The following is a 26,734-nucleotide window of genomic DNA, read 5'->3' as shown; positions in this document are numbered from 1 at the left end:
TTTGAGAATGATCTTCTGTTCTTAGAGTGGATCTGCAGTTTATACCTACGTGCCTGTCCTCCCCAGCCCCCTTCCCCGTTCCCACGCGGGGACCTCTTTAGTTCCCCTTGCCAACAGCTTTGCTTCTCTGCATTCCCCTCTTGTTGGGGGGGCCTGTTCTCCAGCCTCTGCAGCCACGTGCAGGGTGGATGGGGCAGTTTCTCCTCTGTGGTTTGGGTGCAGGGTCCTGAGAATGCCCTCTGCAAGGCACGAGCAAAACCAGCAGGCAGGGATTGGCAGGCCGGGAGCCGGCAGCTGCAGCTCCTGGGGAAATTCTGCCAGGAGGCTTTCTGACACTCAGAATGTGCCCTGCAAAAAAAGGACGTGGGGCTAATTCACAACCTTGTTTCCTTTTCGTTTGGGGTGGGTGGAGCGGTGGGGGGGGGGTGCAGGCAGTCGGCTTGTGCTGGGTGGACGGTGACGCGGGCTCAGGTGGAGAGCCCTGGCTGGGCTGTGTGGGCCGCTGGCAGCCCTCGCCCTGCCAAGAAGGAGCTGCTCCGAGGTGCGCGCAGGGAGGCAGTGTGCGCCGCTGGCGACGTAGGCCCGCGTCAGCCTGGTACCCGTCTGCGGAGACGTCACACTTTCCATCCTGGACCCGCCCCTCCCCCAAATAAACATCCCTTGAGCGCCGAGGGCACTGCCCAGGGCTTCCTCGGAGGCCGCTGGCTGCTGAATGAAAGGCCTGATTGAGCAGCTGCTGGAAAGGAACACAGCAGTCAGCACGGTGAACCTATAAAACCCGGAGTGTTTATTTTCACTCCCAAACCCTAAACCAAAGCAATTTCTCCCCTGGAACTGACCCTGGGGTGGCTGGCGGCCGGAGGCGGTGTATGGCCACCGGCTGGCATTTCTCAGAGGAAACTCATGTGTGAATCCAGAATGTCTGGGGCCAGGGGAGGGTCCAGCTCAGAGCCCGCTGTGTGATCCCGTCTGCACAGGGCCGCCCGCCAGGGTCTGGGGCAGAGTGGCCTTTCCTGGGGAAGTGCTGTCAGCGCTGGTGCGGTGCGCTGGGCCTTTCCCCACAGGGTGGGCTCCTGCTTGGCCCCCATATGTGGGCCTAGGGGCTGCCTGGAGACCCGGCGGTGTCTGCTTCCCTCTCACTGGCCGAGGGTTTGGGGAAACATGCAGGAATTGCCCATGAAACATTGGTGGAATAATATTAAACTCAGTCAGAAAAGGGAGACAGACTTGTGAACACACTGCTTTCCAGGCTGCCTGAGGATGTCACCTCGAGTGGGATTTGAGCGGATGTCCAGTGCAATTCTCTGGACCACTGGAGGGCCATGCGTGGCATGTGGTTATGGGTATGTGGCCCGTGAAGCACTTGGGCCCAAGAAATGTAAAATGATGTTTAATTCAAATGACTTCTCTTTGGTATTGGGCTGGAGTGGCCACTGCTTGGCAAGTACCTAGAGAAGGTGCTGGGATTACTTTAAATGGAAAAGCTGTGACTTGAGAGGACTTGGAAATCATGTCCTTAACACCATACCTAACGGGTGGCATCACTTCCCAGAAGTTGCCCTTCACTGTAGACTGATATTTCTCAAAGGCAATTGGGGAGACAGCAGTCTGCTTTGTCAAATTGCCCCCCACCCCCGGGAATTCTGCTTTACCCCTCCCCCAGTCGGGCACCAACACTGCTGTGGTTTGAGAGAACCATGAGCTCTGTTTACAGAACTGCCATCAAGACAGACAACTCTTGGGCAGCTCTTCTTTGAGGTCACTACATTCCAGAGAATGGCCACTAGCAGGTGGGACCCAGAGACTTGTCTTTGAGAGTCTCACAGGTAAGTGGGCTCAAGGGTGCCTACCTGGCTAACTAAATGAATGAGAGATGGTGAGTGGAGCAGATGCTAAGGGTTGGTATCTGTCAAGAAAACAGAAGGTCCTGTGCCCTCTTTGTTGGCCTCGTGGTTCCTGGGAGGTCAGAGCTGTGCCAGCTGGGTGGTCCAGAGGGGGGGTATCGCTGCGAGGCCAGTCTGCAGTGAGGGCTGATGAAACGTGGCTGCCCTGAAGCTGAGGTCACTGCTGTGGGGACCAGAGCTTTAATGTTCCCCCAAACCCAGACCCTATCCTGGGTGAGGCTGGATATCCTTGGGCTTTCCATGTCGGGACTCCAGTCAGGGTCCACCCCCCTCTTTTGAAGCACAGCTTTCTGTTAAGGCTGGTTCTGGTTGGGGGAATTTTCTAGTTGAGCTTAAGGAACTGTTTTCCAAGGTGCATTGGAGGCTTGTGAAATGCTCCACTTAAAAAGGGTTCCTGAGAAAGACAGACCGGGAAACACGGCACTCTTTGCGATTTACAACGTGCAGTGGCATCGAGAGGCTCTGAGGTGGCTGCACAGAGGAGCCTGTTTGATTATTTAAGCACTCATTAGCTCCCCAGCGGATTTGCATGTTGAAGGACATATTTGGGGAAACAGCGATCGATCTATCTAGGACTCAGTCCAAATTGCTCAGCATGACTCCAGGACGTTTGTGATCTGCTCGCCTCCTGCTCCCTCCTTAGTCCCCACTGCCTTGGGTGCTTGCTTCCCCGCCAGCCAGACCAGCTCCTTGCTGTTTCCTGAGCATCTGTGCCCTTCGGTGCCTTTCCTCACCTCTGCTGGGTGCCTAGATAGCCTCTTTCCCTGGGTCTGCTTTGGTAACTTCCATGTCCTTGAGATGCTGGGTAGGAGACCATCTTTGGGAAGATTGACTTGGTGCCACCAGGCTACACTGGGCACCTCTGAACTCCAGCATCTTATACTCTCCACTGTTAAGTTGCACATTACCTTGTATTGTAACTGTGGTTTAGTTACCACTTCTAATTGGTAGTCATGATCTTAAGAGCCTGGTTCGTGTCTCATTCATCTATCTTTATATTCCTAGCACTATGCTTACCTACCACATTCTCGTTAGTCAATAATTGTATACCGAATGAATGATGGATGACAAATAATGCTAGAGTGAACATCTTTGTACATATAGGTTTCTGGTTAATTTGGATGACTCCCAGGAATATGGGAAATAGGGTATAAACAGTTTTATGTTTCCCTGGGCATGCTGCCCAGTTGCTTTCCTGAAGAGTTGCTGACTTGCGTCCAGCCATAGAGGAGAGTATACCGAGTTCATCAAATATTTGCCAACACTGGGTTTTATAGCTCTACCTAATTTTTCTTAATTTTATAGCAAAACTATTTTTGTATTGTAGTTTGCATTCGCATTGCCTTACTACTGATGCAACCTACTCTCTCTTAAGGACTCTTTTCCTGTGAACAGGCAGAGGAGCACTGGGCTGAGTTGTAGCTTCTAGTCCTGGCCCTGTGTGAGCATGGGCTAGTGACTTAGACTTCCTGGGGCAAAACTCTCTCTTCTGACAAGTGGGATGGTGCTGCCCACCCTGTCCCCAATTCCGATGCTCTGAGCTGGTTGGTGGGAAGGCCCAGGAGGAAAGCTTAGTGTACTGTGAGTGCAGGTGTGTCCTCTCTGGAGGTCCAGGGAGGTCTGAGCAGCAGACCTGAGATGCAGGGCTCCAAGTCCAGCAAAAGGATCACCTGCCTGGGGCCTCTCGTGGGGATGGGGTTCGGCAGAACCTCTATGTTCGTGGCAGGAACTGCACAGGGCAGCTGTGGTCCCCAGGGAGTGCCAGTCCAGCTGCATTTGGCCTCAGCTCTGGGGGTGCTCTGCGTGGCTTGGCGGGTAAGGCCTGAGGGCCCATGCTGTTCCTCTCCTGTGGGGGTGGTGACCCTGCAGAGAGTCTTGGCTGGGCTGGGGTGCTCAGGGAAGACATAGCCCCTCACTGTCGTTCACTGCTTCATGGGATCTGCTTCTCCCTGCTCGTGGCTTCTCTGGAAGAGGGATGTGTCTGTGTATCTGGCTTTCCTTCATCTGACCACCTTGCTTCAGCAACACCCACCCCCACTTGTTTCTTTTTCTAGAAGGGGCTGAGCCCTGCATGGGGAGGCCAGGCCCCAGCATACAGTAGCCCAGTGTCTGAGGCCCCAGGCCTCCAGGCCTGCTCTTTACAATGCCTTTGTTGTGTGTTTTTTCCTCCCATGGGCGGGCGGGGCACGTGTGTGGGTCTGGGTGATTTTTGTTTGAAAGCCACCCCCTCCCTGTCCCCCAGCACTGAGCTCATTGCCTGCGCTGATGGGGCTGCTGGAAAGAGTCGGCCTGCTCAGGGGCCAGCGTGGGGGGTGCTGCCAACACCAATACAGTGTGCACAGCCGCTACAATGTGCAATTGTGATCTTTGTGTAAACGCGGTCGGTCTGGGACTCGCACGCTTATAAAAATAAAGCGTTGGGAAGCACAGGGGGTGGGAACAAAAGGGGCTTTTTCGCCGGCTCTCTAATATGGTTTTATTTATCGGAATGGTCCCTCTTTCCCTTACTGGAACCAGGGAGAGGTTCTCTGCCGAGCTTGGAGCTGATGGTATCACAGCCAGACGGTTTCATTAAATGCACAGACGCCGCTGGGCCCTGCCAGAGGCAGGAAGGGAAGGGCTTGGGCCAGGCCTGCCAGGCTGGTGCATGGAGGGGGAGCCCATGCCAGGGCGGCTCCCACCAGGTAGGGGCGGTGAGAGGTGGTGGCACTTCTCCTCTGCCTCTTCCCCTGCCAAGAGCCTCCCACCAGGTAGGGGCGGTGAGAGGTGGTGGCACTTCTCCTCTGCCTCTTCCCCTGCCAAGAGCCTCCCACCAGGTAGGGGCGGTGAGATGTGGTGGCACTTCTCCTCTGCTTCTCCCCCTGCCAAGAGCCTCCCACTGCCCTCTTCTACCCCCAGAATCAAGTTCCAAACCACTTTTCTACAGGAAGTCCTCCAGGGTTGACCCATGGTACTTCAGTACCTGAGGCCAACCAGCTTGTCCAGGCTGGTGGCTGCCTCCTGTCAGCCAAATCTAGCAGTGTTCAGCCCACGCTGCCTCCGAACCTAGCTACTCGTCTCCCTTCTTGGGTGACAGCCAGAATCTTAGACGTTCCTCCCTCCATCCCATAATGAGAGTCTTCCTGTTGCCCAGCTCAACCTTCCTACCTCTTTTACCCTCTCTCTCTGCCACCTCCTGTGCATTGGCTATGACAGGCCACTTGGTCTCTTGAAGGCATGGAGCTTGTCCTGCTCACATGTTTGTGGGGAAATCCTATCTTCTCATCCTAGCAACCTTCTGAGGCTAGCAAGGCACAGACCATTAGGTCCTTTTGAGGTCACATTGAGAGTTAAGGACAGCATTGGGGTTGAGCTGTGAGGCTTAGAGGATGCAAGGTATTGCAGGATGGAGCCTGTGCGGAGGGTGCAGGGCATGTGGTAGAGCATTTGGGCTCCTCTCTCACAGATATTTAGCATTCACTGCCAGCCTCCTGTATCCCTAGACTTTCTTGTCACGTACCCTCAGCGTTTGGTATTTTGAATCTTATAAAATGGCAACAAATTATACCCTACCCCCAGGCTGACGCCCCAATGAAAGAAGCCAGAGGAGCCTCTTCTCCAGGCCCTTTGCTCCTCTCCTAAATTATAGGCACTCAGGTCCATAGGTCCTTCTCTTGCATTGGTTTCCAAAGTGTGGACCTATAAGGTAGATCAGTATCACCTGGAAACTTGTTAGAAATGCAAGTTCTCAGGCCCCACCCCAGACCTGGCGAATGAGGCTCTGGGGTGGGACCCAGCAGTCTATATAAGTCTTCCAGGTGGTTCTGCTGCATGTGCACATTTGGAACCACTACCCTAGAATCTTTTCTAGTGACGCCAACCTTCCCTTTGGGACTAGGCAGAGAGAATGACCAGTGGGCGGGTCCCAGGCCACAGGACAGGGGCTGGCATGCTAAAATGTGTTTGGGGACAGCAGGGAGCTGCAGAGGCCTTGGGGTTCTTCTCACACCACTCACTACTAACAGCCCTTGAGTCTACATGCTCTTCTCTAGAGCCTTCCTGCCCATCTAGCCACCACCATCTCACCCAGACTCTCCCAATAGCCTCATAACTGGTCTCCCTGCACTCACTGTACCCCCTCCAGCCTGCTCTCCGTGTGGCAGCCAGAGTGAGCTTGCTGAACGGTAGCGCTAAGCACACCCTTCTGATGGCACCAGCATCTCTGTTCTGCTCTCCCTTCCTCAGAGAAGCCAGATTTCTCCCTCATACACTCTATCAGACCTTAAATCTATTCTTCAAAGCACTGACCAAAATGGTACTTTTATGTTCGCTCATATGGATTATGGTTTTGTTCCAATTGTATTCTCAGCTCCTAGCACCTAGCCTGGCAGGCAGAGGGAAGTCAGTAAATGCTTGTTGATGAATGAATGAACAAATGAATGAGCTATCCAGGGGCTCACTACTCCAAATGGACTTTGCCCCCTGGAGGCCAGCCCCTGAAGGAGCCCAAAGGGGAAGTTCTCTGGATTTCTGGGGCCTTTTGCCTGGATCCAGGCTTCATTTCCCTGTGGTGGCCCACCAGTCTGCTCATGGAGGGCAGGGAGAGCCCCAGGGAAATGGACTCCAGCCTGAGGTTTTTGCACAAGAGGGGCAGCCACAGATCTGTTCCAGCTTTGTGGCCCTAGTGACTCCTGAGCTGGCAATACTCACAGTCTCCCCTTTTTGCACCTGGTCCACACAGATCCCTATGCAATCGTCTCCTTCCTGCACCAGAGCCAGAAGACGGTGGTGGTGAAGAACACCCTGAACCCCACCTGGGACCAGACACTCATCTTTTACGAGATTGAGATCTTCGGCGAGCCGGCCAGCATCGCCGAGCAGCCGCCCAGCATCGTGGTGGAGCTGTACGACCATGACACCTATGTGAGTTTGCTGCCTTCCTCCCTCATCCCCTCACGGCCCACTTCCTCCAGGGCCCAGAGAGAGATGCTGCTGCAAGGGACAGACTCCTAACCAGATGGGTGTGCCCGCCCGTTGGGACTGGTGGCCTCTCCCCTGAACCCACAGACTACAGAGTGGTTAAAACTACTTTAGAGTAATTAAAAATGGATTGCTAGCACATCTGCTATGCCCATGACAGAGAGAGGGGACAGAGCTGCAAAGGGCCATTGGTTGTGGTCAAGAGCCTGTGTTTTCTCTGCCTCTAACTTGCTTACACGATCCCAGGCCAGTCCCATCTCCTCATCAGAGAGCTGTGTTCACTCTGCACACATTTATTAAGTACTTGTGTGCTGGGCTGGGTGGCCCCTCACTTTGGGTCCCAGTCTAAGTGGGAACTGAGACTCACCCATGGACAGAAAATCCTCCAGGGAGACAGTGGGTCCCTGAGTGTCACATGGCTCTGAGGCATAGCCAGGGACCTCTTAACAGAACTGTCCCACAGAACGTCCTTTGCTGATGGAAATACTCTGGGAGCCATGAGTTGAGTGTGGTTGATCAACAGTTAAAAAGTGGCTAATGCAACTGAGAAACTGAATTTTGAATTTCATTTAGATGTAATTAATTAAGCTTTAATTTAAATAGGAGGCTAGTGGCTCTAGTATTGGACAGTACAGTCTAGAAGCTTCCCAGGAGGGAGCTCACGGGGGGGGGGGGGGGGGCTGGAATTTGCCGGATGGCTGTGGGAAAGGTGCAGGCCCTGGAGGCAGTGTGTTCTTGGGTGCAGGGAGGAGGCAGAAGAGCAGCCCAGCAGAGCCTGCGGACCAGTAGGAGCCAGGGAGGGAGGAGGGCAAGTGAGAAGGAGGAGAAAAGAGAATGAGACAGGGGAGCTGGGGAGTGACAAGGTCAAAATAACATTTTAAAAAAAGGAGAGAAAAGAAAGGCTGTATAAGCTGATGGGGCGTGTGGCAAAGAGGTCACCTCCTGGGTTGAGGGCAGCAGTGGGATGAAAGGGGAGGAGGCAGGGTTTGGAAGATGATTCCAGAAAGAGTCTCCATGCCTAGGTGTCAGGTGTCATAGGAGGGTGTGGTGATGGTGTGGGGGATGGTGAAGCTGTTTAGGGTACTCCCCAGGTGGTGGGGGCCAGCTGCCAGTGTGCACGCAGGTCTGGGCTGGGGAGGCCAACCAGCAAACTCTTCTTGGAAGGAACAGCTGGCTTTTTTGTGGGGGGTGGGGGTGGGGAGAAGCAACTGGAGTCTATTTGGGACTGTTTGGAGAAGAACACAGGGCTTGGCACCTTTATGGCAGGAGGAAGGAGGAGGTAGGTGGTAGGCAGACCAGGAGGCTGTTGGGCCCAGGGACTAAGCCAAGGGAGCAGGTGCAAGCCACCCTCTTCGGGGCGGATGGGCTCCAGGGTCCTGGGGAGAGCAGAGTCTGTGCTCATGGTTAATATAGTCAAACAAGTCCATACTGCTGGCATAACGCCCATTGCCCTGAGCTCCTGCTCTCCTGGCTGCCTGAGCTCTGCAAGGACTGCCCTTCCCGCAGCCTCTCCATAACCCTTCCCCCAGCCTCTCCATAACCCATCCCCCAGCTTCTCCATAACCCATCTCCCAGCCTCTCCATAACCCATCCCCCAGCTTCTCCATAACCCTTCCCCCAGCTTCTCCATAACCCATCCCCCAGCTTCTCCATAACCCTTCCCCCTGCCTCTCCATAACCCTTCCCCCAGCCTCTCCATAACCCATCCCCCAGCCTCTCCATAACCCATCCCCCAGCTTCTCCATAACCCATCCCCCAGCTTCTCCATAACCCATCCCCCAGCCTCTCCATAACCCTTCCCCCAGCCTCTCCATAACCCATCCCCCAGCTTCTCCATAACCCATCTCCCAGCTTCTCCATAACCCATCCCCCAGCCTCTCCATAACCCTTCCCCCAGCCTCTCCATAACCCTTCCCCCAGCCTCTCCATAACCCTTCCCCCAGCCTCTCCATAACCCATCCCCCAGCTTCTCCATAACCCATCCCCCAGCCTCTCCATAACCCATCCCCCAGCCTCTCCATAACCCTTCCCCAGCCTCTCCATAACCCTTTCCCCAGCCTCTCCATAACCCTTCCCCCAGCTTCTCCACAACCCATCCCCCAGCCTCTCCATAACCCTTCCCCCAGCCTCTCCATAACCCTTCCCCCAGCTTCTCCATAACCCATCCCCCAGCTTCTCCATAACCCTTCCCCCAGCCTCTCCATAACCCATCCCCCAGCTTCTCCATAACCCTTCCCCCAGATTCTCCATAACCCATCCCCCAGCTTCTCCATAACCCTTCCCCCAGTCTCTCCATAACCCTTCCCCCAGCCTCTCCATAACCCTTCCCCCAGCCTCTCCATAACCCATCCCCAGCCTCTCCATAACCCTTCCCCCAGCCTCTCCATAACCCTTCCCCCAGCCTCTCCATAACCCATCCCCCAGCTTCTCCATAACCCTTCCCCCAGCTTCTCCATAACCCATCCCCCAGCTTCTCCATAACCCTTCCCCCAGCTTCTCCATAACCCATCCCCCAGCCTCTCCATAACCCTTCCCCCAGCTTCTCCATAACCCATCCCCCAGCCTCTCCATAACCCTTCCCCCAGCCTCTCCATAACCCTTCCCCCAGCCTCTCCATAACCCATCCCCAGCCTCTCCATAACCCTTCCCCCAGCCTCTCCATAACCCTTCCCCCAGCTTCTCCATAACCCATCCCCCAGCTTCTCCATAACCCTTCCCCCAGCTTCTCCATAATCCATCCCCCAGCCTCTCCATAACCCTTCCCCCAGCCTCTCCATAACCCTTCCCCCAGCCTCTCCATAACCCATCCCCCAGCCTCTCCATAACCCTTCCCCCAGCCTCTCCATAACCCATCCCCCAGCCTCTCCATAACCCATCAACAGGACAACATGTGGCTTGAGTGCTTTGGGAGCTCTCCCAGTGCTGTGCCTGGTGTCTACTCTGAGCATTTGGTGCTGGACTATCATTTGCTAATGTGGCATTTATGCAGCAGTTGGTGGCTACTCCTGAATGGCTCTTTGGGATGTCCCTAGCAGTGAGGTGGCTGCAAGTGGGGATCCCCCCCAGTCCTGTTCTGTGTTTCCCCAGATGAAAGTCTTGAGCAAGTCGCCAGGGCTTGTGAAGGCTGCAGCACCAGCTGGCTGAGACCCACATTCTCCCCAATGCCCCACCCTCAGGAAAGCTTACCAGCTAACCTCAGACCAGAATCCACAGGTCGGCAAGGTCACAGGGGGCCATGTCAGAGCCTGAACTTGGGCGGGGCTGTGAGTTATGACCAGCAAGGGCAGAGGGCAGAATGGCTGGAGATGGCCCATGCAAAGGCCATGGGTGAGAGGCCAACAAAGACGAGCAGGCTGGAGCAGAGGCTGCATGGGGAAGGAAGGAGGAGGGCAGGAGAGGTGAGCAGGCCCCAGTGAGGGGCCTTCCATCCCAGGAGGAGAATTCAGACTCTATCCCCTCAGTAGTGGGGAACCATGGAAGGTGCCTGAGCAAAGGAATAACAAGATGAAGCAGCATTTTAGTAAGACTCAAATATTTGATGAGTGTGATCAGTTTCCCTATTTGGAAGGTGGTAGGATTTAAAGACAAAATGAATAAAAGTAATTGGAAATGTCAAATACCTATTCTGTGAGGGCATTAGAGACAAGCTGGGATCCTGTCACTGTGGTCTTGATTAAATTAAAACACTGCCAGTGCTGGTTGGACACGCAGAGGGTCTTCCCCATGATGGGAATTCAAATCTAGCAGCAGTGACTAGGGCCACTGCATGTTTTCTCGAATACTTTTAAGGGGCAGAGCTCACCAGGCAGCATCAGAGACTTCCCTTTAGAGTTCAGAGGCCCGATGTAGGTCTGGTGATCCTTCTGAGGCCACCAGAGCCCTGGGCTCCGGGATGCTGACTCTTTTTTCTCCACCTCTGTCCAGGGTGCAGACGAGTTTATGGGACGCTGCATCTGTCAGCCGAGTCTGGACCGGATGCCCCGGCTGGCCTGGTTCCCCCTGACTAGGGGAAGCCAGCCGGCAGGTGAGCTGCTGGCCTCTTTTGAGCTCATCCAGAGAGAGAAGGTGAGGCCAGGCCCCATCCAGATCCAGGAGGGGGGAGTGGGGGGCACAGGCAGGGATGGCTCGATGGAGGGCAGGGGGCTGCCTGTACACCCTCCCCCTCCACCAGGGGCCTGCACTCAGTGGGGAGCACTGCACAGAAGTCAGGCCTCTTGCTGAGATTGGTTTCAGCCACCTTTTCTGTACCCCAAATCAGGGCAGGATCTAACTCTGGGGGCAAATGCTGGAGTCTGGACTGACTAGAATGTCTGAGTCCTCTGGCCATTGGATGTATTTTTCCCGGGGCCATATCCGGAGGTTGTTTCTGGCAGGAGGGTCTGGTTTGGGTGCAGGGGATGGTCGTGGCGGTGGTGGTGATGAGGGGAAGACCTCTAAGGACAGGTGAAGGCAGGACGTCTGCCCCAGCGCTGGCTGTGCCACGGCTTGGCTGTGTGATCCTGGCCCAGCCACCCCTGCTGTGACGTAGGGGGTTGGGGTTAGAGCGATATCTTTAAACTTACTCTTCGTGTGATGTGAGCCCCAGTGTGTAAACCAGACAGAAGTGGGGCTGCTCCAGGTGAAGTGTCTGGAGGGGGACACGGCATACTGCCACCCTAGCTTCCCCTTGCACAACCCCACCCACTCCCAGGAAGCTCTGAGGGGACCCTAGGCCTCTGAGGAATAGAGTCTGTGGACCCTGGCCTGTCCGGTCACTGACACATTCCATGAGTGTCACTTTGTGGTTGGAGATGTCTTTCCCTGGTCAGGGTGGAAAGGAGGGTGGAGGGGCCCGGAGTACCAAGCACCTGAGCAAAACTCTTTTCCTTCCCCCTAGCCGGCCATCCACCATATTCCTGGTTTTGAGGTAAGCCTTGCTTTCAACTTTTCTTCTTCGAACTCCCTGCTGGCCTTCCTGTGTTTGCAGCTCTGTTCCTTGCTAGAAGGGGAAGCAGGTGTCTGTCCACCACCACTGTCCTGCCCTCAGGCAGAGGAAGGCCCAGTGAGGCCACAGGGGTGGGACAGACAGGGTCTGGGGTCCTGGCCCACCTCAGATCATTTCTGCCCTTTGTCCCTGAGAAGATCACACTCTCAGATTGAAGGGACCTCATTCTCACTCAGCCCAGTGTCTCTTCGCCAGGTTGCATGTTAGAATTCCCTGGGAAGTTTTAAAAATCCTCGGTGCTCAGGCCCTACCCCAGACCAAACGAAGTGCAACCCATCAGGCATCGGTAGTTTTCAAAGCTACCCAGGGGATCTTAACATGCAGCCGGGGCTGAGAGCGTCGACTTAGCCCAGCGGTTCTCCCCGCCGCGTCACCTGGGATGTTGTTGGAAATACTTCTTGGGTCCCACTACTGACGCCAACTCTGAGGGGCAGCAGCTTGTGTGTTTACAAGCCCTCAGAGGGTTTTGACACGTACTCGGGTTTCAGAAGCTCTGATTTAGGCTACAGTTCCCAACTCACTGTTCCTAGCGTGACCGGGTTCTTTCCTCTGCTAGGATGGGGTCTGGTTCCCTTGTCTCTGCCCTCCTCCTTTCTCCTGGGCATCACGGTAGAAAATGCAGACCTTTCACTGTGGTGCTCAGGCTCATTTGGTTCAGGAAATCCTGTTCTTGGCTAGGCTCCACTGCAGCTCTGAGACGTGGTCATCCAGACTCTGTTTGGGTGCCTCCTCCCCTTATGAGGCAGCCCACAGGATTTGCAGACAGCTCTTCCCGTGCAGGTCCTCCTTCATCCCTGCCCCCACTCCACCCTTTGTCTCTCCCCCCACCTGCCCTTGTGTCTTTCCCCATCCCTCTCTTGCCAAGTCCAAGCCCCCGATCTCAGTCTGCCAGACCCCGGGGATCTGGTTGTTTCTTCTTGGCACCCCAAGTTCACCTGCTCCGATAGGAAGAGCAGCCCAGGACCTGAGGCCTCTTCTTCCTGGGGCTGCTGCGCAGGTCCGGACCTTCCCACCACCTGTTTGCCAGCTTTCCATGTCTCCTGTCACTTTCAGAGACGCCTGGCCTCTAGGCTTGTTTTGGCCTCCTCTCCTAACAGTCCCTCCGCATCAACGTCCGTCACACCTTCTCTCTCAGGGACCACGTGCAGGGTGTGGCTAGAAGCACAAGGACCTTGCCCTGGATGGGAGGTGTTTTCTGTTGGCCCCTTTTAGGTGGTGTCTGGAGTGCTGATTTCTGCCCGAGTCCAATGCTCCTTGTCTCTAATGGTGAACTTTTATCCCTCCTCCCCTCTTTGTACCATCTCCTGGGTGTGGAACGTCCCATGATGTGGTCCAGGTGCAGGATACATCCCGGCTCCTGGAAGAGGTGAGGTGGGCCCTAATGGCTGTGGCCGTGGCTGGGGGTGGGTGGGCAGAGACAGGGGAAAGGGAAAAGCCATCCCCTGGGCACAGGCTCTGGAGCCTGTTCCCCAGTGGGCATCTGTCACATGGAGACCTATCTGGACTTCATTGCCCACACTATGTGGATCCAGGGCTGCCTGGGCTGTGTCCTGGAATGATTCTGGCCTCAGAGCCTGTTGGAGGCCAGATTCAGCTAGACCTTATGGACAGACATATACTCACAAAAATTAGGGGATATTTTATCGCTTCAATTCATTTTGGAATATCCCCTAATTTTTGTGAGCAGTGTACATCATCTCATCTGGCTGAGGACCAGGTGGCATGTTTTCAAAAAGAAAATGTTCATAAGAGGCCAGAGTAGCCAAGGAAGCCTTTCTGGTGGAGGTGGCATTAGCCAGACGTAGTTGCAGGAAGTAGGTGGGAAACCTGCCTTTGGTCCAACGGACCCAGCACCAGTTTAGGGCCTGAATGGTTTAGGGGCTGGGCTGGGTTGGGGATTCCTAGGTTCTAGAAGGAGTTTGGGATTTGCATTCAGATGAAGCAAGGTTTCATCCTTTGTCACGGCATGGGGGGTGGTGGTGCTGAGGAGCACATTCCCTATGGCTTCCGTACATCTGTGAGAGGGTCCTCATGAAAGAGCAGGGCAGAGGCCTGGGCGGAGAGACAGGAATGAGAGCTCTAGTCAGATGGGGGGCTGGGCAGAGGGCAGCTACTTCCTGCCGTCAGGGAATCCCCAGGCGAGGAGCGAACACCATTTGACATTTTCAGTGCAATTTGGACTTGAAGTGCAGGGTCAGGATGTGGGATCTGCAGGCCCCGCACCCCTTACCTCACTTCCTTTTGCTCCCAGACCGAGGTGGGGTCTGCCAAATGAGCTGGCCATAATTGTGCCTGACAGGCAGCCTCCTGCTTTTGGCTGCAGTTGGAAAGACTGCCGATTTGGAAAGGGGAGCAGAGTCCTGTCCAGGGAAGCAGCACGGAGCCCTCTCTTGATTGAGAGTATTCTGTGGCCAAAACCCACAGCCTGCTCCGAAGAAGACCCAGCCCAGGGATGAGTTATTATAAAAAAGTTAAAATCCTTAATAACTGGATTTGTAATTTATAACAGTGAAGGCTCATATTCTGAGAGCAAGGATCTGGCTATGGTCTCCTTGTCAGGAAGCAAATCCAAATTTGCAGCTTTTGGGCCAGAGCCCAAAAGAGGGCCAAGTGTCCTGCTGCAGGGCCGGCCACAGGCTAAGGGTAGGTGTGGGTCACTAGGGCCAGGCGAGAGCAAGTCCTGGGAGTGTGGGGCCCAGGGCCAGGCTAAGGTACCGACTCCCGCTCCGAGGATAGAGGGAGTAACACCTCGTCCAGGGAACCACCCTAGAAGATGACCTTGTGACCCCCTCATCCCCTGGGGCCCCCACCTCATCCTGGGGCTGTAACTCATCCATTCCCCTACTCTTGAAGGCTAAGCCTCAGGCCAAACTCCTGGGTCCTGTTTGGTTTTGAGAACCTTTGGTACTGGGTGGGGCAGGTGGTTCTGCCACTGCTGCTGGCCCTGTAGGAAGCTGGACGTCTGCGCAGGGTTTTTCTGTCTTTGCATTTGCTAAGCTCTTGCCTATATCCCTCATTCAGCCCCGTCCAGGCTCCCAGCCTGATCGCTGTGGGAATCGCTCCAGCCATCCTGGAGGGCCATGATAAGCCATGCCAGTTTAGATTCTTGGACCAGAGAGCGCAGATGGGGGGTTAGGAAGTTGTCTGGCTATAGGGAGTGTGGGCTGGGAAGCACAGGGCAGGAGGAGAAACAAGCTAGGAGCCTGAGGTGACACTGAAGAATGGTTTAAGGATGGCTTCTCAGTGGGGAGTGCCTTTAGGCCAGTGCAGCCCAAGGTTGTGTGGGACACAAAGTGTCTGTGAAGGAGATGAAATGCCATCTGTTCATGCCAAGGGCTCCCAGAGCAGATGGAGGACAGTGGGAATGGCTTCCTGGAAGAGGGGACACTGAGCTCACTTCTGAAGCAGGGGTTGGCAGAGGGGTGAGGGTGGGAGTCCAGGTGTCAGTACCTTGGGCTGGGGGCATGTCATCACTTGGGGTCAGTGTGCTGGGTGAGATTTTTCTCTCCCTCAGGCTTTATGGCCGCCTGGAGGGCCCCTTTCCGGGGCTCTTGGCAGGGAAGGTGAACTGTCTCGTCCTATCATTGAGACTGGTGACCTCCAGGAGACCCGGGTCGCTGCAGGGAGCATGGGTGGAGGAGGCTTTCCTTCTGGCTCCGCAGCTTGTCTTTCCATGTTGCCTGAGTTCCCCTCTCCCTGAGCCGTGCTCGCCTTCCCCTCTTCCCGCTCTCCCTTCGAGTTTCCCTCTGCCTCTGTTTGCTCCTTGGCCCTGGCTCCCTCTCTCCCTCCTTCTCCCGCCTCTTCTGAGCCCTCTGTCTCGTTTCTTTTCCTTTTTGTCTGGAGAACAAAGGCAGTCCGTGCTGCCAAGGGGAATGAGTTCAAAGAAACTGCAATTTTAGATTTCCTGAGAACTGGAGAGTGTGCACATGTACGTTTGAGGGTGTGCGAGTATGTACACTCGCAAGAACACGCACACGTGCACGCACACGCGGCAGAAGAGGGGATGGCTGATTCCTTAGTGCCCAGCGCCCGTGGCTGTGGCGCGTGCAGAGGACGCCCCACCTGGGGCTCAGGCAGGAGCGGGCTGTGGTCCTGACTGCTGATGGAGGTGTGGCTGCAGTAGTGCCCTTGGTTCCACCGCCTGCCCTGCCCTGCCCTGCCCTGCGGAGGGGATGCCCTGGCAGAAGGGACTTTGGTGCTCTGTGGCTATTTTCACTGGGGGCTCAGCAGGCCAACCAGATATTCCTCCCTCTTCTCTTCCAAGTCCAGGCAACAGGGTATGGCTTTCAGTCTGAGATGTACACGAGGAACTCTCCTGCACCCCCAAGTCCACTAGAAGGAAAAATTTGGTGTTTTGCAATCAGGAAAATAAACCCAGTGGTCCCCCATCCCCCATCCCTCCCCCAAGGCCTTAATTTAAAACACTGTTTTTCCTCCGGAGTGTAATTAGAGCAACATGTTGTTCCTAACGAGCTGGGTGGGGCAGGCAGACAATGGAGCCCTCCCAGCCTGTCTGGCTGCCCCTGCCTGGAGCTCTCTGAGGACCCAAGATCTGAATGTCCAGAGGGTCCCCTGACTGTTCCCTCCTGGGTGGGGTGGGGGCCTATGGGCTGCTGGTGGCAGGACGGACCTAGGTGGTTGGGTGGACTGGCCATCACGTCCCCCTGCCCTGGGAATGAATGTCTGTCTAGTGTGGTGGCTCCTGGAATTTGGGGAGGAAATCCCCCTCATGGTTCAGGGCCTTGGCCCCTTGTACTGAACTGACCAGCAGGATGGACAGACTAAGGGGGGCATTAAGGTGGGTTCTGCTCTGAGGTGGGAGAGAGCCTCGTTTGTCCTTGGGTCCTCATGTCTTGGTCTGAATGGCTTGCACCCTGTAGAACTCTGCTAGTGGAGCAGCCCCAGGTCTGCCCTGCATTCAGAGTTGGGTGGGGAGGGTGATCAAGGAGGGGTTGGTCAGATGTTGCTTTATTTAATAGGCTTATATTCTTAGGGTGCCTTTGAGGTCTGTGTTCCTTACAGCCCCCTGTCACACACAGGACAGTGAACCAGGATGTCCTGGTGGCACGTTCAGTCTACATCTACTCCTGCCTGGCAGTGCTGATATGCTTCCCCAGATCTGTTAAGGGCCACTGCAGCCCACCCCTCCTCAGAATCACGGCCCTGGCGGAGGTGTTGGACCTCAGGTTGGCTGGACTAGAAAAACCTGAGAAACTCAGGCATGGAGCTGGCCACCTGGCTGGGGCCACAGGACTTCTACATGTGAGACGTCAGGGACCTGCTAGGACCTTGGGAAACCAAGCACGGGGTCACTGAGAATTCAAACAAGTCAGAGAGTAGGCTTATAAGAGTTTTCTAGTGTGGCTGGGGAGACTTCCTGGAGGATGAGAGCTTGAACCAGGCCCTGAAAGATATGCTGATTTAGGAAGAGGGCAAGGGAAGCCCATTCAAACAGTGGAGCCATGAGCAGGCCCAGGGGAGGGGAGCTTGTGAGGACCCAAGGAGCAGGCTGGAACAGATGAGAGTGTTGGGAAGGAGCAGAGAGTATATTGGAGCTGGTTCTTTTTTAAAAATGTTATTTACTGATTTGAGAGAGAGAGAGAGAAGAAAGGAGAGAGAGAGAGAGGAACTTTGATTTATTGTCCCACTTATTATGCATTCATTGGTTGCATCATCTTTTTTTTTTCTTACCCCATTGGTTACTTACTTCTTGTTTGTGCCCTGACCAGGGATTGAACCCACAACCCTGGTGTATGGGGACAATGTTCTAACCAGTTGAGTTACCCGCCAGGGCTTGGAGCCAGTTCTTATTTATTTATTTATTTATTATCCCCTCCCCCCCCCCCCCCCCCGAAATGAGAAGCAGGGAAGCAGAGAGACAGACTCCCACATGTGCCCACTAGGCAAGCCAGCAGGCCCACTGAGGGCAATGCTCTACCCATCTGGGGCGTTGCTCTGTTGCAACCACAACCAGAGCCATTCTAGCACCTGAGGCAGAGGCCACGGAGCCATCCTCAGTGCCCGGGCCAACTTTGCTCCAATGGAGCCTTGATTGCAGGAAGGGAAGAGAGAGATAGAAAGAAAGAAGAGGGGGAAGTGTGGAGAAGCAGATAGCCGCTTCTCCTGTGTGCCCTTGCCGGGAATCAAATCCGGGACTTCCACACACTGGGCTGATGCTCTACCACTGAGCCAAGCAGCTAGGGCAAGGAGCCAGTTCTTTATTCACACATTCACTCACCCATTTATCCCTTGGCCTCCCCTCCCTCCTTCCCTTCCTTCAACTATCAATTCATAATCCTTTATTTATTGGACAGGGGATTCAACTGTGGTCCCTGTGTGCAGAATTGCTGGTTTAACCGGGGACATAGACAGACGAGTTCATAGAGATGGCCCAGTGTGATGTGTCTTTCAACTGGAGAGGGTCAAGTTGCTATGGGAGCCATGGGGGTGCTTAACTTAAGCTTAGGGCCCTGGGGAAGATTTAAATAGAGACCTGAAGCTGAGTAGGAGGTAGCTAGATGAAGTGGGAAGAGAGCATTCAGACAGAAGGGCCCACAAGCTTCAAGCCTCACAGGTAAAGACAGCATGGCATCTCTGGCAGCCTCCCAGGGCAGGCATTGAGCATAGTCGTTGGGATGGCTCCTCACTAACTGGGGTCTTAGAAGGGAAAGTTATCTGGTAAGAGGTGAGATGGGAGAGGTCAGAAGGAGCTAGAAGATGAGGGGTCTTAGAGGCTGCACCAAGGAGCTTGAACTTCATCCTGAGTGGGTGGGCAATCTGATGGGTCTTAAGCAGAGTGACACCCCCTGGCTGCAGCCCACAGCATGCCTTTGTTGTGGGAGCGGTGTGCAAAACCAGATGCAAGGAGACCACATAGCAGGGTGCTGGGGAATCCAGGCACGACAGAGTGGTGACCCCAGCTGAGGAAGAAAGACAGGTAGATGCACATGCAAGAGATTTAGTGGACAAAATTGCCAAGGCTGGGTGACCAATCAGAGATAGGGTGGCAAGGGGGAGGAGAGCTGAGGATGGCATGGGCCTTTTTGACCTGGTTGTCATGGTGGATGGTGTGCTGGGTTTCTGAGGCATTTGAGAAGAGCAGGCTTTGAGGGGGGAAGTTAAAGAATACAATTTTGGACAAGTTCAGTGTGAAAGGCCACTGGGACACATGTATGAACTGAGCAGTAAGAGGTCGGACTCGTGGGTCTGGAGCTTAGGAGAGATGTTTGGGAGCAGAAAGCCTAGGAAAGGGCTGGGCAGAGGAAGGGTCTCAACAAGCAGAGGGCAGCGGGAGGAGGGCCTGTGTGGACCCAGGGAGACAGTTTTAGCTGGCCAGATGCTGCTGAGGGAGCGAGAGACAGGAGCTGGTGAGGGGCCTGTGGGTGAGTTGCAAGCAGGTCCTTGTTAACTTTGGAGATAGAAGTGTCCAGGGAGGGGATGCAGAGGACCGAGCTCAGTGCATCGGACAGAGGGTCGTGTGGAAGCGAGAGGCAGCAGATGCAGGCAGTTCTTTTCAGCAGAGAGAGAGGGGAGGGAAGGAGCTATTGGAGAGGACACAGAGCAGGGTTGGATCTGAGAGACCCTTTTTTTTTTTTTTTAAGATTTTATTTATTGTTTTAGAGAGAGAGAGAAGGAGATAAAGAGAATGAAAAAGGCAGGGGGAAAGGAGCAGGAAGCATCAACTCATAGTTGCTTCTCATATGTGCCTTGACTGGGCAAGCCTGGGGCTTCGAACTGGCGACCTCAGCGGTCCAAGTCAATGCTCTATCCACTGCGCCACCACAGGTCAGGTGAGACCATCTTTAAAAGTGGAAGGAAAGGATTCAGCAGGCAGTGTGGAAAATTGGGGAGGACCAGATGAGACTGAGTTATGGAGCCAGAGAGTGTGCAGGCATCAATGCGCAGTGATAACGTTGCAGGTGTTTACAGTGATAACTTCACAGGTATGCACAGAGGAGAGGGGGATATACAAAGGACCATCATGGCAGCTTGCAGGCCTGGTGGAAGGGGGGCCTGCAGAGGCGGGGGTCCTGGGGGGTGGCAACAAGTGACAGGGAAGAAGGATGTCCTGGGACCCCTGGGGACAACGAGGTGGGTGGAGATGGCCTTGGGATGAGAACGGTGGCCTGGCGCGGAGGAAGCTGCTCCAGGGACACGCTAACCACTGTCTCTGCTTGTCTCTCCCGCTGCCTGCGCTGGGCCTGGCGCTCCACAGCTGTGTGCACCTGCCTTCTTCCTCCAGGGCCTCCTCCAAACGGTACTGGAGTCTGTCCTTCTTGAGGTTCTTGTTCCCTGTCCTCCTCCATGAACAGATTCCTGAAAATGGGGGGCCTGGTCCTCAGCATCTAGAGAGAAATGTCATCAACTTGGAGCTCAGGAGATACCGGAAAGAAGGGTGGAACATGGAAATGAGGGATAAAACGGATCAGAGGGACGCTGCCCAGAGTTTGGGCGCTGGGAGAAGAATGTCTGGGAGGAAATGTAAGAATGAGCTTTCCTGGGTGATTTAAGGAGAGTGAGAGGAAGGCTTATCTTTCGGTCTGCCCACTCAGGAGGGCTTTGGGGGGGGGCACAGTTCCCTCCCTGATACCTTCTTTGGCCCTGGACCCACGTTGGCCTGGGCATCAGCCTCAAGCAGGCCACAAACTGACCATGAGCAGGCCTTCAGCTCTCACCCTTCCTTTAAAGAGGCAGCCATTGATGAGCAGCCACTGCAGCTGGTGGCCTTGGAGTGCCAATGACAGGCACTAAGCCAGGTGTCCCCATAGCAGCCAGGCCATCATGGTGGCTGTCCAGGCCCTGCCTGCACCTTCCATGGGCACCATTCATGAGGACTGTGATGTGCATAGAAGCCCCTGGAGTTGTGCCCCGTGGCAGCCCTGCATGTCACCCTTCCCTTCTTCTGATGGCATGTCTCTCAGACAGTCTAAAATGAAGGTGCTTCCTACATCATGCCATCTGCATTGTGGGTGTGGAGGAAGATAGTGAGTTTTGTCACTTTGTTCCCTGGTGACGTAGGGATAGTTGTGAAGCCAGTGTTGTCCTGAAAGGTGCTTTTGGTGGCTTGGCTCTCTCACACCGCTCTGCCAAGTCAACAGCAAGACCAATGGTAGGAATGGTGGCACCAACAGTGATACAGTGATCATATGGCCACTGCTCTTTATTAAGCACTTCCTATGTGCCAGGTACCCTTGGTACTTCTTCTCTCGTTGAATTCTCAGAGCAACTTCGTAAGGGTATTGTAATCCTGGATCTTCACATGAGGGTATGAGTCTCAAAGGTTGAGAAATTTGCCCAAGGTCGAACAACTAGAAAGTAGCATGACTGAAATGAGAACCAAGGCCTAGGCTCATTCTAGAAATGAGCTTCTGACCACTATAGGTTGGACAGCATCACATCATCGGTGTGTCATTAGGCATGATTGACAGCCGGGATTAGTTGTGAGGTGATGAGGTGGGAGTGAGAGGTCGAGTGTCTGTGCTCCAGCTGCTCCTGTGATCGATGTCGGAGCATCTATAGATGGAAACACTGTCCTTTGAGGTAGAACCCAGAGCAAGCCACTTGGAGAAGGACTCCAATAGTTTCCTTGTTTATTAAATAAGATGACATGAGGCGAGCCCTGTAAGTGTCCAGCAGAGCCCTTTTCTTTGTAGTTAACATTTCCTGAGGGCCGAGAACTCCATGTGTGGATGTGCAGGCTGTGCATTTCCAGTGCCGACATCATATATTGGTATTTATTATAACAACCTTCCAGTAGGTGGCAGTAAAGTGTCTTGTTCTAATAATCTAGTGAAATACGGCGATTTTCTGTCATGGAAGTTAAGATCTTTGAGAAAGGGACATATTTCTCTAATTGTTATGAAGGTGCCACGGGGGCTTGTAGTCCTACCTTTGAGAGTTTACATGAATCAGGCACTATTCTAAATGTTGTATTAACTTCTTCAGGTCTCACACTAACCTTTAGAGGTTGATAATTTTATTTTATAGATGAAAAAATAAGCCATAGAGAGGTGCAATAACTTATGGAACTCAGCAAGTGGCAGAGACAGGATTTATACCCAGAGCCTGTGTTATAATCACTGTGAGATGTGGTAGTTGGCTCATCCATGGTGGTACCTACTTCCCTCGCCCTGCCTGCTTCCCCAGGTAATTCTTTGTGATTTGGGGGATTCTTGCTCACGTCTTTTGGCAAATCCTTAGAAGGTCAAAGTTGACATATGCTGCTCTCAACTCTGGTCTGTGGTGAAGAGCCTCCCCAGCGGCGCCCTTTGGTGCCTGTAGATGTTGGCCATTTATGTCCCTTTCTCCTATTGGTCAGTGCGCTTTGGCCCCCAGTGCACATGCTCTGTCCTCAGGGTAGGCAGGTATGAGAGGGCTGACAGGTGTCTGAGTGTGGGTGTGGGGGTGGGGCTGGAACTCTGGGTGGATTGTAAGTGGGAGAGTCTGAGGCAGGAGGCAGGAGAACCAGGCCAGGGGGGGCCACATGTTCTTCTCTGGGATTGAGAAGGAATGTGTCAGGATGGAGAGGGCAGTGCATGTGCGTGTGTGCGTGTGTTTATGTCAGAGATGGGGTGGCCCTGAGCCAGATGGTTGGTGCATCAGAGCCTGAATTATGAGAGGAGGGGTGACCTGGGGTTCATTTGAAATAGAGTAACCTGAACCCTGGGCCGTGGTACTTGAGTTGTGGTCCTAGAGAAGACGATGCCTGAGAAACTGACTTAGCTCCCTCGTTTCTGCCTGCCCATTGCCCACCTGTGTGCCCTTGCTTCTCTGTTTCCGTCTCTCTCGTGCACGTCCTTCTTTCTGTCTCACCTGCCCTCCTTTCTTGTCTCTCTGCCTTGCTCTTTCTTTCACCTTTGTCTCTGTTCCACCTGATGTCCCCTGTAGTCGGAGGACACAGACCTGCCCTACCCGCCACCACAGAGGGAGGCCAACATCTACATGGTTCCCCAGAACATCAAGCCAGTTCTGCAGCGCACCGCCATCGAGGTGAGCCTGGCTCCCGCACGGGGAGTGGGAGGGCAGCCGGGACCTCCTTCCCTGGGGGCCCAGGGCCTTCCCAGCCTTCCTCCTCACTCTGTGTCCCCAGATCCTGGCATGGGGCCTGCGGAACATGAAGAGTTACCAGCTGGCCAGCGTCTCCTCCCCCAGCCTCGTGGTGGAGTGTGGGGGCCAGTCGGTACAGTCCTGCGTCATCAGGAACCTCCGGAAGAACCCTAACTTTGACATCTGCACCCTCTTTATGGAAGTGGTAAGCCTGAACCCCCTTCTGTCCCTTTCCATTGTCCTGGTGTCTAGAATCTTCTTGTGACCCCAAGAGTATGGGGTCTACTCCAACTCTCTGTGGTAATCTGTACAGGTCATGAATCTCTCCCACCTCATTGGTCTGTGACAACGGGGAGGAAATGCTCCCACTATTCTCACTAGAAGGGGCGCAGCCTGTGAGCAACACGGATGGGGCCGGCTTGCCCCCTCACGCCCAGATCCTAAGTCCACCGAAGGCCCAGGGACCCGTCATCTGTGGCTGCTCTCCCTATCAGGGCAGGTCTCCATCCCTTGAAGCCCCTCCGGGGTCCTGCCAGGGCTCGGATCTCCCATGACTCCTCCAAACCTCCCATGCCCTGGGCCTCTGCAGACGGGCTCACCCCTCCGGCCTCAGGCCCCCGACCTTTCCAGCTCCTGGGCTGCCTGGACCTCGTGGCGGGAGCAAGGCGAGCCTGAGGAAAGGAACATGGTTTGCAAGATGAAAGCACTATAGGAATTCCAGGCCCAGTGGCTGTCAACAGGAGCCTCCTCTTGGCTGAGCCAAACCCGCCACCGAAGGAGAGCATATAAATTATTTCAAGTTGTGTTCAAAGTGCTTTAGGGGCTGGGGCGGTGGGGTGGGGGTGGGGGGAGAATCTGGGTCTGTAAGCCAACTCTTGAGTATCCACTTGGGGGGGACTGTCTGCAAGAAATGTTGAGTCCTGGGCCAACTTCTCCCCTCTTCCCCTCCCAGCCCGTGAGGGTTCAGGGAAAGGAGACTTGCTTTCACTTTGGGCTGAGCTGACGTGGTTGGAAGGTAGAGCTGAGGGGGAAACGTCAGCTTCCATGTGCAGTGTGCCAGGGCCGGGGGGAAGGTGTGTGTTTCCACTTCCCTGGCCTGCTCTCAGGCGGCTAGCCACCACTCTGGAGTTATGACCACTGGAGATTATCTGTGGGTTTATAGTCGTTCTCTCTTTGGGGGCTTGTTCGGTGAGGAAGGGACCCTCCCTCCTCTGAGACTTCCCAGAGATGGGTTTCAGCCACTGCTCAGAGCATCCCTCCTCCTCTGTCTAGATGCTGCCCAGGGAGGAGCTCTACTGTCCCCCCATCGTGGTCAAGGTCATTGATAACCGCCAGTTTGGCCGCCGGCCTGTGGTGGGCCAGTGTACCATCCGCTCCCTGGAGAGCTTCCTGTGTGACCCCTACTCAGGGGAGAGTCCATCCCCACAGGGTGGCCCAGGTAGGCGGAGGGGCTGTTGACGTGGTGGGCTGGGGCAGGCGGGACTTCCCATCAAGATGTGTCCTGAAGCCCCCCTTTTACTGGCACCCGAATGAGAAGGTGATTTCTGCTCAGCTGGTCAGAAGGCCGGGACCTCGTCATCCTCAGGGCATAGCCCCGATCTGGGCTTGGCACACCGGGAGCGGGCACCCGTGCCTGTGGGCTGCGGGCTGAGGGCTGTCGTGGGAGGGGAGAAAGAGATGCTGGGAGTTCAGGGGGATGCGGAGGGAGGAGAGGAAGAGTGAGAACTGACGAGACAGGGAAAGTGAAGGAAGATGGGGGGACAGAGATGGGAGTGGGAAGAACTGCGTGGGAGGGGGAGAAAGACACAGACCGAGAAGTGTGGAGGACAGAGGGGTTTTGTGTCATTGCTCCCTGCCTGAGTCCTGTGGAAGAGGAATGGCAAGACCCTGGAGGACACCGCTCTCTCCACAGATGATGTGAGCTTACTCAGTCCTGGGGAAGATGTGCTCATTGACATCGATGACAAGGAGCCCCTCCTCCCCGTCCAGGTAGGATGGTGCTGGTTCCTGCTGAGAGACACTGCTCCCGCCCAGAGCTGCCATGGTTGCCCCCATCCCCTCCTCAGACCCCCCACTCCTCCTGCTCTCCCTTCCTTATCATGTGGCCTCTGCAAGAGACCGCCCTCTGTACCTTGGTGGCTGGGCGCTGTACAGGTGCGGGGACCTAGGCGGAGCTTTCAGTCTGGTTGGGGGGAGGCTCTGTGTGGTTTTCTGGGTACGACCTGATATTTTCCCCAAAGCATATGAGAAAGAGAGCTCCTCTGCCTTGAAGGTCATGTTGAGGGCTCCCCACTGGAGAGCACCCTGGAAGTCAGGGTGGGAAGAAAAGCAGACAGGGTGGGAGTGACTGGGTACTCCCTGGGGCGCTCCGGTCCCAGTACCTTGCCTCGGCCAGGACCCTCTGGACCCGTGCTTGGTGGCACTTGGAGGCAGTTCAAAAGGGGCAGTCTGTGTCCAAGCCAATAGTGTCCCCACCTCCTCCATCCCTCCGCCTCTAGGTAAAGGAAGGGAGAGGGGCAGGAGAGGGCCTTGTTGCAAGAGTACCCAACCCTGCAGCATGTAAGAGGCGGCCCTTTGCTGTGTGCTCAGTGACACAGGGCCAACTGGTGAGTCAGACACCCATGCTGAACAGCATGGCAGGAGTCCTGTGGCATCTCTTACTGAGCCGGGCTTGGCTCTGGCTCCTGTAGGACTGAGACCACCTAGTCCCCCCTACAGTGGAGATGGAGAAAGGCCTCAGGGTGAGCACAGGCCTTGAACTGGCCATCTGTTCTAGGTTGTCACCTTCCTCTCAGCTTTGCATGATGCTGATCACACCTCTGGCACCTGGGGCTCCCAGGGCTGCCTGGAGGCAAAGTCTCCTAGTCTAAGTAGATGCACTTGGGTCCGCAGGCTCGCGGTCTGTTTATTAACTCAGGGATGGCGTAGCATTTCAGAGGATTTTGCTTTTTTTAAAATCATCAATCAAATATTAGCATTGAGAACAGGAGAGCAAACTGGGGTGTTGGGCTCAGGATCTTCAAAGCTGTCCCTGGAGCTGTGTTTACAGGGCTTCCTTCGGACATTCAGGGCTGACATCAATGTCTTTCTCACTGGCTCATTGTTCACTTCCAAGGGACTATCTCTTGTGTTCAGTCCTGGGCCTTGCTGCTGCCAAAGCAAGAGGTCTTGCTCTATAGCTTCACTGATGTTGAGAGTCCTCAGAAGTCCCAAGTTCACCATTTCTCTCCTGTCTGTGGCTCTCTAGGGCTCTGCCACATGGCCCTTTCTTCTGGGGACACCTCTAGCAACTTGTGGTCATTCTTTAAATTCGACTTAGTTGTGGTCACCTCCTTCCAGCATTCTTTCCTGGCTCCTCCTCTTTTCCTGCAAGTCTTGTCTGTATCTCGGTCATCGCACTTACCTTAGCTCGCGCCTGCTTGTCTCTGTAAGTGGCAGCATCTTCCCTAGACGAGGCTCAGGGTAGTGACTGGGCGCATTCCTCTTTGTGTCCTTAATGCCCAGCAGAGGGCCTGACTTAGTAGGAGGTGTTCAGTGAAGTCTGCCTGGATTGATGGGTGTGTCGGTGCGTGGACAGACGGAGGATGGATGACCTGCCTACTCTCTGTAGGGTGATCTAAGAAGGAGCTTCTCTTGACTGGGGAAAGCCAGGTGGAAATTTCAGATGGCTTCACAAGGACTCAGCTACACTGGATGCCAGTACTTTCCGGCCCAGGAGGGTGTTTGTCACTGGATTAGGCAGATAGTTTGCTCCAAACTCCAATCTACCTGATCCTGGCTCCCACTTTCCACCCTCTCAGGGAGCTCTCTGAGTCTGTGCGGGGAAGCTTGGGGCTTGCCT

At 54.8% G+C, this 26,734-nt stretch overlaps 1 protein-coding gene across 16 annotated transcripts in view; it reads left to right on the top strand.

Annotated features, from left to right (window-relative positions):
* The window catches only part of DYSF (dysferlin), a 226,753-nt gene that overhangs the window by 138,672 nt on the left and 61,347 nt on the right, over window positions 1-26,734 (top strand). For all 16 annotated transcript variants that reach the window (XM_066378029.1, XM_066378031.1, XM_066378025.1 and 13 more), the window contains 8 exons: window positions 6,625-6,806; window positions 10,788-10,928; window positions 11,740-11,769; window positions 13,184-13,213; window positions 22,735-22,836; window positions 22,937-23,098; window positions 24,166-24,331; window positions 24,806-24,882. In XM_066378029.1, coding sequence (XP_066234126.1) covers window positions 6,625-6,806; window positions 10,788-10,928; window positions 11,740-11,769; window positions 13,184-13,213; window positions 22,735-22,836; window positions 22,937-23,098; window positions 24,166-24,331; window positions 24,806-24,882 — 890 coding nt within the window. The remainder of the gene's footprint in view (window positions 1-6,624; window positions 6,807-10,787; window positions 10,929-11,739; window positions 11,770-13,183; window positions 13,214-22,734; window positions 22,837-22,936; window positions 23,099-24,165; window positions 24,332-24,805; window positions 24,883-26,734) is intronic.

Source organism: Saccopteryx leptura, chromosome 3 (assembly GCF_036850995.1).
Source record: "Saccopteryx leptura isolate mSacLep1 chromosome 3, mSacLep1_pri_phased_curated, whole genome shotgun sequence".
NCBI lineage: Eukaryota > Metazoa > Chordata > Mammalia > Chiroptera > Emballonuridae > Saccopteryx > Saccopteryx leptura.
Note: the sequence above shows the minus strand (reverse complement) of the source record. Positions and strands in the feature narration are given on the sequence as shown.